This window comes from Triticum dicoccoides, chromosome 3B (assembly GCF_002162155.2).
Source record: "Triticum dicoccoides isolate Atlit2015 ecotype Zavitan chromosome 3B, WEW_v2.0, whole genome shotgun sequence".
NCBI classification, from domain to species: domain Eukaryota; kingdom Viridiplantae; phylum Streptophyta; class Magnoliopsida; order Poales; family Poaceae; genus Triticum; species Triticum dicoccoides.
Window position 1 is genome coordinate 160,056,321 of NC_041385.1, and position 14,015 is coordinate 160,070,335.

The window sequence follows — 14,015 nt, forward strand, 5'->3', positions numbered from 1 at the left end:
GACACCCCCTAGTCCAGGACTCCCTCAGTAGCCCCTGAGTATTTGATACTTGTTCGGTTGCTAAAAATTAGTGACTCGAATCAGGAGTTACAGAATAAACAGAGACTGGTTGAGGGTGAAGTGACGATGTGTATTGGAAGTGGTTCCAAGATTGATATGATCATCATCGCACACTCCCAATACTTTCGGGATTAGTGTTGAACTTAAATAAATGTTATTTGGTGTTTGCGTTGAGCATGAATGTGATTTGATCATGTTTATTGCAATATGGATATTCATGTAAGTTAGAGAATAATTGTTATTCTGTTTACATGAATAAAACCTTCTATGGTCATACACCCAATGAAAATGGTTTGTTGGATCTCGATCGTGTGATACACATATTCATAATATTGAAGCCAAAAGATGTAAAGTTAATAATGATAGTGCAACTTATTTGTGGCACTGCCATTTAGGTCATATTGGTGTAAAGCGCATGAAGAAACTTGATTATGAATCACTTGATGCTTGCAAACCATGCCTCATGGGCAAGATGACTAAGACTCCGTTCTCCGGAACAATGGAGCGAGCAAAGATTTGTTGGAAATAATACATATTGATGTATGAGATCCAATGAGTGTTGGTGCTTGTGGCGGGTATCGTTATTTTCTGACCTTCACAAGATGAATTGAGAAGATATGAGTATATCTACTTAATGAAGCACAAGTCTGAAACATTTGAAAAGTTCAAAGAATTTCATAGTGAAGTGGAGAATCATCGTAACAAGAAAATAAAGTTTCTGCAATTTGATCGCGGAGACAAATATTTGAGTTATGAGTTTGGTCTTCAATTAAAACAATGTGGAATAGTTTCACAAACTCATGCCACCTGGAACACCACAGCTTAATGGTGTGTCCGAACGTCATAACCGTACTTTATTGGATATAGTGCAATCTATGATGTCTCTTACCGATTTACCACTATCATTTTGGGGTTATGCATTAGAGACACCTGCATTCACTTTAAATAGGGCACCATCAAAATCCGTTGAGACGACGCCTTATGAACTGTGGTTTGGCGAGAAACCAAAGTTGTCGTTTCCTAAAGTTTGGGGTTGCGATGCTTATGTGAAAAAGTTTTCACCTGATAAGATCGAACCCAAATCGGAGAAGTGCATCTTCATAGAATACCCAAAGGAAAATGTTAGATACACCTTCTATCACAGATCCGAAGGCAAGTTATTCGTTGCTAAGATGGATCCTTTCTAGAGAAGGAGTTTCTCTCGAAAAAAGTGAGCGGGAGGAAAGTAGAACTTGATGAGGTAACTGTACCTGCTCCCTTATTGGAAAGTACTTCATCACAGAAATCAGTTCCTGTGATTCCTACACCAATTAGTGAGGAAGCTAATGATGATGATCATGAAGCTTCAGATCAAGTTACTACCGAACCTCGTAGGTCTTCCAGAATAAGATCCACACCAGAGTGGTACGGTAATCGTGTTCTAGAAGTCATGTCACTAGACCATGATGAACCTACGAACTATGAGGAAGCGGTGATGAGCCCAGATTCCGCGAAATGGCTTGAGGCCATAAAATCTGAGATAGGATCCATATATGAGAACAAAGTGTGGACTTTGGTTGACTTGCTCGATGATCAGCAAGCCAAATTAAATAAATGGATCTTCAAGAGGAAGACGGACACTGATAGTAGTGTTACTATCTACAAAGCTCGACTTGTCACAAAAAGTTTTTCGACAAGTTCAAGGTGTTGACTACAATGAGATTTTCTCAACTGTAGCGATGCTTAAGTCTGTCCGAATCATGTTAGCAATTATCACATGTTATGAAATCTGGCAAATGGATGTCAAAAACTACATTCTTTAATGGATTTATTGAAGAAGAGTTGTATATGATGCAACCAGAAGGTTTTGTTAATCCTAAAGGTACTAACAAAATGTGCAAGCTCCAACGATCCATCAATGGACTGGTGCAAGCATCTCGGAGTTGGAATATATGCTTTGATGAGTTGATCAAAGCATATGGTTCTATAGAGACTTTTGGAAAGGCCTGTATTTACAAGAAAGTGAGTGGGAGCTCTGTAGCATTTCTGATATTATATGTGCAAGACATATTGTTGATTGGAAATGATATAGAATTTCTGGATAGCATAAAAGGATACTTGAATAAAAAGTTTTTCAATGAAAGACCTCAGTGAAGCTACTTACACATTGAGCATCAAGATCTATATAGATAGATCAAGACGCTTGATAAGATTTTTCAATGAGTACATACCTTGATAATTTTTTTGAAATAGTTCAAAATGGAACAGTCAAAGAAAGATTTCTTGCCTATGTTGCAAAGGTGTGAAATTGAGTAAGACTCAAGACCCGACCACGACAGAAAATAGAGAGAGAATGAAAGTCATTCCCTATGCATCAGTCATAGGTTCTATAAAAGTATGCCATGCTATGGACCAGAACTATTGTATACTCTGCCCTGGTTTGGCAAGGGAGTACAATAGTGATCTAGGAGTAGATAACTGGACATTGGTCAAAATTATCCTTAGTAGAATAAGGATATGTTTCTCGATTATGGAGGTGATAAAAGAGTTCATCGTAAAGAGTTACATAGATGCAAGCTTTTACACCGATCCAGATGACTCTAAGTCTCAATCTGGATACATATTGAAAGTGGGAGCAATTAGCTAGAGTAGCTCCGTGCAAAGCATTGTAGACATAGAATATTTGCAAAAATACATACGACTCTGTAATATGACAGACCCGTTGACTAAACTTCTCTCACGAGAAAAACATGATCATACCTTAGTACTCTTTGGGTGTTAATCACACAGCGATGTGAACTAGATTATTGACTCTAGTAAACCCTTTGGGTGTTGATCACATGACGATGTGAACTATGGGTATTAATCACATACAGATGTGAATATTGGTGTTAAATCACATGATGATGTGAACTAGATTATTGACTCTAGTGCAAGTGGGAGACTGAAGGAAATATGCCCTAGAGGCAATAATAAAGTTATTATTTATTTCCTTATATCATGATAACTGTTTATTATTCATGCTAGAATTGTATTAACCGGAAACATAATACATGTGTGAATACATAGACAAACATAGTGTCACTGGTATGCCTCTACTTGACTAGCTCGTTTATCAAAGATGGTTATGTTTCCTAACCATAGACAAAAGAGTTGTCATTTGATTAACGGGATCACATCATTAGGAGAATGATGTGATTGACTTGACCCATTCCGTTAGCTTAGCACTTGATCGTTTAGTATGTTGCTATTGCTTTCTTCATGACTTATACATGTTCCTGTAACTATGAGATTATGCAACTCCCGTTTACCGGAGGAACACTTTGGGTGCTACCAATCGTCACAATCTAACTGGGTGATTATAAAGGAGAACTACAGGTGTCTCCAAAGGTACATGTTGGGTTGGCGTATTTCGAGATTAGGTTTTGTCACTCCGATTGTCGGAGAGGTATCTCTGGGCCCTCTCGGTAATGCACATCACTATAAGCCTTGCAAGCAATGTAGCTAATGAGTTAGTTACGGAATGATGTATTACGTAACGAGTAAAGAGACTTGCCGGTAACGAGATTGAACTAGGTATTGGATACCGACGATCAAATCTCGGGCAAGTAACATACCGATGACAAAGGGAACAACGTATGTTGTTATGCGGTTTGACCGATAAAGATCTTCGTAGAATATGTGGGAGCCAATATGGGCATCCAGGTCCCGCTATTGGTTATTAACCGGAAACAAGTTCTAGGTCATGTCTACATAGTTCTCGAACCCATAGGGTCCGCACGCTTAACGTTTCGTTGACGATATAGTATTATATGAGTTATGTATGTTGGTAACCGAATGTTGTTTGGAGTCACGGATGAGATCATGGACATGACGAGGAACTCCGGAATGGTCCGGAGATAAAGTTTGGTATATGGGATAATAGTGTTTGATCTCCGGAAGAGTTCCAAAATTCACCGGAAGGGGTTCCAGATGTTTGCTGAAATGTTTGGATACGAGAACACATTATTTGGGCCAAAGGGGAAAGCCCACAAGGTTTTTGGAAAGCGCAAAAGGAAGTTTTGCGGAGTCCATGGGCCAGACGCCAGGGACCAGACGTCGGGAACCCTGGCGTCTGGCCCTGGAGTCCGAGAAGGACTCTTGCCTTTCGGGTGAAACCGACTTTGTGGAGGCTTTTACTCCAAGTTTCGACCCCAAGGCTCAACATATAAATAGAGGGGCAGGGCTAGCACCAAAGACACATCAAGAAACACCAAGCCGTGTGCCGGCAACCCCGTCCCCTCTAGTTTATCCTCCGTCATAGTTTCCGTAGTGCTTAGGCGAAGCCCTGTGGAGATTGTTCTTCACCAACACCGTCACCACGCCGTCGTGCTGCCGGAACTCATCTACTACTTCGCCCATCTTGCTGGATCGAGAAGGCGATGACGTCATCGAGCTGAACGTGTGCAGAACTCGGAGGTGCCGTGCGTTCGGTACTTGGATCGGTCGGATCGTGAAGACGTACGACTACATCAACCGCGTTGATAAATGCTTCCGCTTTCGGTCTACGAGGGTACATGGACAACACTCTCCCCTCTTGTTGCTATGCATCACCATGATCTTGCGTGTGCGTAGAATTTTTTTTGAAATTACTACGTTCCCCAACATATACTGGATCAACCTCGAAAAAGATCACCAGGGAGGCTGATGTCAGATCAATTTGGAATAAAATTTTCTCTCCCACCCACCCCCATGTCACCTACTATCCCAATAACTCATGGCCAAGTGGCATCTAGGATCTAGCATTCGTCGTACAAAAGCCAAAAGAGACAGACCGATGGTTCTGTATGCAATTCTTATTCATAAAAAAACAAAATCTCGGATTGCCCAGTCCGGGAGGCCTTAGCGGCATTCCGGCACAACTGTTGCAACGAAGGGAAATAGAAAATCTACGGCATGGAAATGCCTTATAACATTTGCCAAACTATCTGATATAGTAACAAGGTACTGCATAATGGAGGACATCTAGTTGGCCAATCAACGACACCAGAATCCGAGCCAGGATAAACCCGAGTCAGGTGAGGATGGCAGATGCCCGCATCGTAAAGCCCAAAGCGCTCCAGCACCGGTAAACTCGACGATCAACCAACATAGAAGCAAAAACAACCAGGCAAGGGAACCAAGTCGATGCTAGACATGATATTGGACGAACCATGTGCAATCCACTCCGTCTCCTTAAAAAACCATCGACAAACATGCTCCGGACATGTTGGACTGTCAGACAAGTAGCAAGGGGAGGAATGGAGCTCCTAGACATCCTGAGTGTCCAAATGAGTCGAGGTATTACACCAAATCAAATCAAGCAGCTGTCTGAAGATGAAGAAGTCCTAATTATATATGAGACTCACTCCTAGAGAATCAGCAAAAAAAGATCTCTTGAGAGATATGCCACGTTAACCATGCATGTAGTGACTTCAAATAATAGATGATCGGATATGCCGATCACATTAGGTCATGAGAACCAACTGATAGGAGTCCACATCCGATGAGTTGCAGCCCTCGTCCTCGACCCTATAATTGATGGATATCGATTGACCAAAGTCCTGATGGACGGCGACATCAGCTTATACCTCATTTTTTTAGGATAGTTTGCAAAAGATGCAGTTTGACAGATCACACGTTGAACCAAGCCAGACTACCTTTAAAGGTATAATCCCATGAAAAGAAGCACGATGCACATGCAAGGTCACACTAGATGTGATATTCCAAATACCCGACGATTATCGAGTCGAGGAGTTAATCTTCGACATCGTGACTTTCTAAAGTGGCTACCATGCGCTCCTCGGACGAGTCATGTTTTCGCAAAATTTCATGCAGTACCCCATTATGCTTACATCAAGCTCAAAATGCCAGGGCCCAAGTGTGTGATCACGGTAAAAAGCAACGCGGATCAATTGCTTAAGGTCGAGAAAAAAAAGTAGGCGCTGGCCTTGCAGATAGAATCCGAGGCCCTCGCGACTGGGGAGTTATCGACACGACACACAACTGTCAATAAAGACGATGTAATCCTTGACAAGCGGTAATAATCAATGTCATTTAAACCAGCCAATGAGATTGTTAAATTCCAAGTACACCCCGAGGATCCGTCCAAAATGGCCACCATTGGAACTTGGCTAGACACAATGCTAGAAGAAGCACTGCGTGATTTCCTTAGGGAAAATTGGGATATCTTTGCCTGGCACCCCTCTGACATGCCATGAATCCCTTTGTCATGCCCCACGGCGTACCCAAGATGGAATCCTCCAAAGACTTGGCGCATAATCCAAGACACGTTTGAATCATCGGCATGTTTACCCCTTGATGTAACTGACCTACATGTAACCTTATGTACCCTCGGTGCCTATGTAATTCGAGGGGTTTAGACCGTAGGGTTAGATTCATTCACATACAATCTCCAGGTAGATCATCAGGTACTTTGTACTCCATCCACAATCAATACAACAGAAGCAAGACATAGGGTTTTACCTCTTCGAGAGGGCCTAAACTTGGGTAAAACAGTGTGTCCCTCTTTATCCTGTTACCACTAAGCCAAGATCACTAGCTCGGGACCTCATACCCAAGATCTGCTGGATTCAACTTTGACACTTGGTAAGTAATTTGAATAGCCATTTGATAAGCAAGCACTCATCTCTTATCTCAACATCTTCCAATGCGAGTCCACTTTGGGGATCTGGTAGTTGGGAATAGTCACTTGAGACAATGCCACCTAATATGTCACTCAAACACATTGGATGAGAGTGTGGTCGGTAATATCTTCATCCTACAAGCATAAGTAACAAAGCTTCATATAATCCTGAATGCCATGCCTTACCCGATAATCATATGACCAAATTATATATTGAAAACAAGCCATATGAAGATTTTTCCGGTAAGGGGAGCCCAACTCTTCCAAATGTAGTGAGCTCAATTGAATCTCACCGTACCCTGACACAACAAGTCATAAAGCAAGTGTGTTGTATACAAGCCCGTCCTACTCCATTTCTAGTGTAACTTGTCATCCTCTCCACCAACTTGATCAACACCATTCATGGCATATCTAAAGTAAAGGATTTGATTGATGATGCCACAAACAATTGGGATGGACACTTAGTAAGACAAACATTTCTCCCTGAAGATGTGAAGATTATTCTACAAATCCCAATTCATGTGCATAATGATGATTTCATTGCATGGCACTATGATAAAAAAAGATAATTTTTTTGTCAAATATGCTTATAGAGTTGTTGTAGATACTATAGCTCGTGAATCCATTTCAGGACTAACTTCTTCCTCAAGTGTAGATGAAGATACATGTGGCTTTAATTGGCTGAAGCTATGGTCGCTTCCCCTTCCAAGCAAGGTTCGTCACTTCTTGTGGCGCATGGCTACAAATACCTTATCGTTGCGCATGAAGCTCCAGCATAGAGGTATGCATGTCAATACTCGATGTCCTATGTGTTTTCGTTTGAATGAGGATGGTGGGCATTGCTTCATTAAGTGTAAGGGGGTTAAGGAAGTCTAGAGGAAAGCTCAATTGGAGCGTGTCAGATTGCAAATTCTAAATTGTACTGGTGCATTGGGCTGTCTGGAGAAAATTTTGAACCTCAATGACAAAGAAAATAAATTAAATCATGCCTTCTCCTTTGGTGTTGGTGGCGTGAGAGGAATAGTGCAAATGCGGGAAATGAAATCAAACCTTCTGATGAAATCTATCATTCTATTGACTATCTTTGTATGCAATTTCTGAAGGTAAAGCGAGAAGGGAGAATGCATGAACGTCAGCAGAAGGAAAGATGGTCCAGACCTCCACCAAAAATCCTGAAAATCAACATTGATGGTGCCTTCCTGAAGGAATCAAATTCTCGAGGTTGGGGCTTTGTTATCAGGAATAATTTTGGTATGGTAATAGCAGCTGGAGCAGGGAATTTGGAGCAAGTCTCGGATGCCCTTCATTCGGAGGCGTTGGCAATGTTGCATGCTGTTAACACAACCATCCAGATGGGTTGCCAACGAGTGATTGTGGAAACCGACTATGTGCAACTGAGGATAGCGGTGAGCAATGGAGACTATGATCTTTCTACATTAGGAGCTATCTTCAAAGATATTAAGCTTTAACTGAGAGTGGGTTTCAATGATGTAACTGTTGTATCTTGTCCTCGGATTTGTAATTTAGTTGCGCATTGTTTAGCTGCGTATGGTGCTAAATTAGCAGCTAGCAAATGTGAGGTTTGGCTCGGCCAATACCCAGCCCTTGTAAATGACGCTGTTGCTGGCAACTTGTCCAGCCCTTGTACTTAATGGAATGCATCATGTTCCTTTCAAAAAAAGAATAAGGCCATTGAGGCTACAAGAGATATCAGTCACCCACGAACCCAAATACATCACCTGAGCCACTGAGCACCCATTGAAACATCTCTTCCGAACTTTATACAAAACTAAAGGCGCAATCTTATCAGCGGTCATGCTTTGATTCCATCTATCCTTCCAAAAGAGGATGTTCCTCACATTTCGCAGTAACATTTGCACGAACTATTAAAGATCTTTTTTTGAATTGGGGGTGGGGGGGTACCTCGGGAAGTATCGAAGATCTTGCTAGACATAGGGTTACACACCATCGGCGGTTTTTGCTAGCGCTTTGTGGGGACAATTTGACGCATCCACTCCCATCTACCATGGAGCGCAAGGCCGTGGAGATCCAAATCCTAAATTCCCAATCCACCAAAACCTTTAGGTTTCAAACATATCTTCATGTAAGAATGCATTTTCCTCCTTGAACCACCTCCGTTTCAGACCAGAAGAACATGAGAAGCCATCCCAAAAATACAGCTAAAAAATGATTGGTAAGTCATTATAGAGTAGATCATGTTTGGGAGAGGATTTAGGGACACACAGTTGTGGATGCCCCGAGTCCCTTGCACGTGCTTTTTTTTTACTTTGGGTTTTCAAACTTTTATATCTTTTGAATAAAAAGCCCAAATTAAGTTCTATTTTCATTCATGTTTTCCGTGACAAGGGTTTTCGGATAAGATCCATTTTGAATATGTTTTGATGAATTTTGATTGTTTTTTGTTTAGTTTCAACTCTTGAAGCTTAGTACGATCGAGCGATAAAATCAAGACTTTAGCACCCGCAACCAACAAAAAAACCACTTGTAGTTTTAACTCTGAAACTTGGTACTTGCGACCGAGAATATAGAAATTTTCAGATGCATAATCGTGAGTTTCAACGATTAAAACTTACCGTGCCCAGATGTGGGATTCAACTACTTCATGAATTGCGAGACAATCAAGCAACCAGAGAGGATTTGGCAGATGTGTGCCCCTGTGAATCCTATTTGTTAGGCAGCTCACAATCATTTCCCACAGTGTGGATCGGCAATCGAAGATGGAGATGCCACGGCCGATTCTCACGAAGTCGGAGATGAGGGCACCATGATGGCCGAAGCGTCACCGACAGAGGAGAGGAAGGAGGTTGACACACGCCGATCGGAGGAGGTGGCTGTGGCTCAGGCAATACGGGGGCGGTGAGGCACAGTGGTTGTGTTGTCACCATTCCTTGCGTTCCGCCATCTTGCTTGGTTTGACCTGGGCCACGAGGATCGGCCAACAGTTTCTGCGTGCGGTTTTTTTTTTCTCGTGCGGTTGGTGGTGCTCCGGCCGCCATGTCTACTCACCCTTGCGACTTGTGAGCTTTGACCTTGCCAACCCCTTGACTCACCAAACATGAGCCAGCCCTCTTTCCCGATTCGCCATGCCCATCCTCGATAAAAATGGTTTCCAAACAGGGCCCCGCTTTGAGTGGGCCCGCGTCACTGGTACCCAACCACCAAAATTGCAAGCCTCGTGTACTACTTCGCATCCGTCCAGTCTGCCACCTACCTCCATCAAATCCCCCGCTATAAAATCCCCACCGCGCCCAATCTTCCGTCAAATTAACTCGATCCGATCGGGCCCTCCACCGCAGCACGGCAACACATACACAGGAGCCACACACCGCACCTACCCCGATGGACGTCCTCCTCCTGGAGAAGGCCCTCCTGGGCCTCTTCGCCGCGGCGGTGCTGGCCATCGCCGTCGCCAAGCTCACCGGCAAGCGCTTCCGCCTCCCCCCTGGCCCCTCCGGCGCCCCCATCGTCGGCAACTGGCTGCAGGTCGGCGACGACCTCAACCACCGCAACCTGATGGGCCTGGCCAAGCGGTTCGGCGAGGTGTTCCTCCTCCGCATGGGCGTCCGCAACCTGGTGGTCGTCTCCAGCCCCGAGCTCGCCAAGGAGGTCCTCCACACCCAGGGCGTCGAGTTCGGCTCCCGCACCCGCAACGTCGTCTTCGACATCTTCACCGGCAAGGGACAGGTAAATCAATACTACCTTATTAACCGAATCAATTCGTCTTGATTTAATCTGCTCCTCGATCACATAGTAGCGGAAGTAATTAATGGGTGTCTAATCACCGCTGGGTAATTAACGTGCAAAAATGCAGGACATGGTGTTCACGGTGTACGGCGACCACTGGCGCAAGATGCGGCGGATCATGACGGTGCCCTTCTTCACCAACAAGGTGGTGGCGCAGAACCGCGTGGGGTGGGAGGAGGAGGCCCGGCTGGTGGTGGAGGACCTCAAGGCCGACCCGGCGGCGGCGACGGCGGGCGTGGTGGTCCGCCGCAGGCTGCAGCTCATGATGTACAACGACATGTTCCGCATCATGTTCGACCGCCGGTTCGAGAGCGTGGCCGACCCGCTCTTCAACCAGCTCAAGGCGCTCAACGCCGAGCGCAGCATCCTCTCCCAGAGCTTCGACTACAACTACGGCGACTTCATCCCCGTCCTCCGCCCCTTCCTCCGCCGCTACCTCAACCGCTGCACCAACCTCAAGACCAAGCGGATGAAGGTGTTCGAGGACCACTTCGTCCAGCAGCGCAAGTAAGTACAATGGACTATACTTAATTGGTGCGCTTTACTGATAATCCATGTTACGTTAAGCAAGTACTCCCTCCGTTCCTAAATATTTGTCTTTTTAGAGATTTTAAATGGACTATCAAATACGGATGTATATGAACTTTAGAGTGTAGATTCATTCATTTTGTTTCGTATGTAGTCACTTGTTAAAATCTCTAAAAAGGTCAATATTTAGGAACGGAGGAAATAGTAGGCACGCCAACTGCCCGGCGGTGGTAGCTAACCAGCTGCGATGCATCGGTGAGCCGGAGAGCGAGTTTGGTGCTCCTACCTGCACATGTTGGGTAGGCTGATGTGATCCAGATCACACTGGTAGCGACGTTGGTAACGTCGCGGAGCAGCAAGGTCAAACTTCTCGGCACCTACGCTTGACCTTTTCAAGGCCAACAAATCCATCGTGTCACTCTCGTCCAAAACCAACACGCAATGACTCATAGGATGCCCCATGCTAGATGCCTCCCCACATCGCACAGCAGGATGCACGGGAGGAGCTTGAGCTCTTTGCTTCGGGTAGCATGCAAAGATTAATGATTACATGAACAACCGCACATCATGTGATGGTTCAGCTTTTTCGAAGCTTTGGCTTTAGTCGATGAATTTGCTTTCTGAATCGGTTGGAAGTCCGACTCATTCACCATCACACCGACAGTGGAAAGCGTCCAACACAAGTTGTTTGAATCATTCGTCAAAGGGGATCGGGTCTCACCAGATCCACATCTGCTTAGCAAGCCATGGGGAAAAATCGGCAAGTTAGAAAATAGACTAAAATGGCTAATTGTACTGCTCCTCGTTTGCCATTTTCCATTGCATGTTGCACCTCATCTGGGACCACGTACGATAATGGAGTAGTTAGTTTCATTATCCTCTATATTGGACGGATCGATCATGCCAACAACCAGCGTAGCAACATGGCGGCATTTTACTGTTGCGAAGCTTTAGTCACCAGTTGTCCAACTGGGGAATTAACAAGTACAGGTCTCTAACTTATCTGAACATGACATTTGTAGGGAGGCGTTGGAGAAGACGGGTGAGATCAGGTGCGCCATGGACCACATCCTGGAAGCCGAAAGGAAGGGCGAGATCAACCACGACAACGTCCTCTACATCGTCGAGAACATCAACGTCGCAGGTAAAACTCATCAACTAAATATGTGCACTCATCTTTCCATCCAGCCTAATTTTGAGAAGCGAAACCATGTCTCTCTACCTGATAAAGAAACAGGGTATATATCCTTGTCATGAAGATTTTAGAACACAAGTGGAGTGGTTAAAGTACGTAGTCTTAGTCATGTATGATGTGACCATGATGTTTTCGGTGACGACCATTTCTTTGTTAATGAAAAGTAGCACGCGCGAATGGAACTTTATAATCAAAGAGGCGGTAACCTAACCTAACTTTTTGTTCTTAATTAGGCGGCGCTTGGCCGGCACAAGCACGCACACCGTACACCTAACCTTTTTATTCTTAATTAAGCGGCGCATTAGCGTGTCACTTTCTAGGTCCGTGATCCAGTGTCATTCCTTGAACGTGCGGAGAGCCTAGGAGTACACTTTGAGCTGTATAATACTGTAATACTCCCTCTGTCCGAAAATACTTGTCGTCAAAATAAATAAAAGAAGATGTATCTAGATGTATTTTAATTCTAAATACATCTTTTTTTATTCATTTTGATGACAAGTATTTTTGGACGGAGGGAGTACGTACCATATACAAATGGTAGCCACGTGATTTGTCACCAAACTTCGTTTTTTAGCTCAGCTTTACAACACATTCCCCTCCTAATTAATTGTCGATGCATGCAACAAATTGCTCACGAGGAGCTTGGATTGATTCTTTGCAGCCATCGAGACGACGCTGTGGTCGATCGAGTGGGGCCTCGCGGAGCTGGTGAACCACCCGGAGATCCAGCAGAAGCTGCGCGAGGAGATCGTCGCCGTTCTGGGCGCCGGCGTGGCGGTGACGGAGCCGGACCTGGAGCGCCTCCCCTACCTGCAGTCCGTGGTGAAGGAGACGCTCCGCCTCCGCATGGCAATCCCGCTCCTGGTGCCGCACATGAACCTCAGCGACGCCAAGCTCGCCGGCTACGACATCCCCGCCGAGTCCAAGATCCTCGTCAACGCCTGGTTCCTCGCCAACGACCCCAAGCGGTGGGTGCGCGCCGATGAGTTCAGGCCGGAGAGGTTCCTCGAGGAGGAGAAGGCCGTCGAGGCCCACGGCAACGATTTCCGGTTCGTGCCCTTCGGCGTCGGCCGCCGGAGCTGCCCCGGGATCATCCTCGCGCTGCCCATCATCGGCATCACGCTCGGACGCCTGGTGCAGAACTTCCAGCTGCTGCCGCCGCCGGGGCAGGACAAGATCGACACCACCGAGAAGCCCGGGCAGTTTAGCAATCAGATCCTCAAGCACGCCACCATTGTCTGCAAGCCACTCGAGGCTTAACTGAATTGAGGTTTCGGTCATGGGCGCCCGCTGACGCGGGGAGATGGATCTATGCATGTGACTGTGTATTTTGCCTTCTTTTTTTTTGGTGTTGTTTTTTGCAGTAGTAAGTTTAATTTTTCTTTGGTGTTGGCCTATTTGTCTTCATGTGAGGCGTCGTGTTGTAAATTTCCATATAGTTTGGCAATGTGATGTAAAACTTGGCTCCAAATATGACATGATTACAAATTTTGCAAACCCGGAAAAGGTCAAAATCATTGGTACTATGTCCCGTTCACAAATATAAAATATTTTGGATATTGTGATATGGATTACATAAAACCATTGGTACTATGTCCCGTCCATATACACCTGATTTAGAAAAGAGTAAAAATATTTTATACTTCCTCCGTCCCAAAATAAGTGTCTCAAGCTTAGTATAACAGGGAGTATTTGTGAACGGAGAAAGTAGTTATTAGGCGTCAACCAGCTATGTGGCCAGGATCAGCTGGGTTGACGGATGGCTGATCGGCTTGTAAGAGCATCTCTAGTATTAACTACGGATCCGCACCCCTCCCTCCCCTC

General features: G+C 44.9%; 1 protein-coding gene across 1 annotated transcript; it reads left to right on the forward strand.

The window, feature by feature from the left end:
• Nucleotides 1-9,979: 9,979 nt before the first annotated feature.
• Nucleotides 9,980-13,708, forward strand: LOC119275330 (trans-cinnamate 4-monooxygenase-like). Its single transcript, XM_037556153.1, has 4 exons — nt 9,980-10,408; nt 10,536-10,975; nt 12,019-12,140; nt 12,853-13,708. Exons 1-4 carry the CDS (start codon nt 10,064-10,066, stop codon nt 13,449-13,451), a joined length of 1,506 nt encoding a protein of 501 aa, XP_037412050.1. The 5' UTR covers nt 9,980-10,063; the 3' UTR covers nt 13,452-13,708.
• The last annotated feature ends 307 nt before the right edge of the window (nt 13,709-14,015 follow it).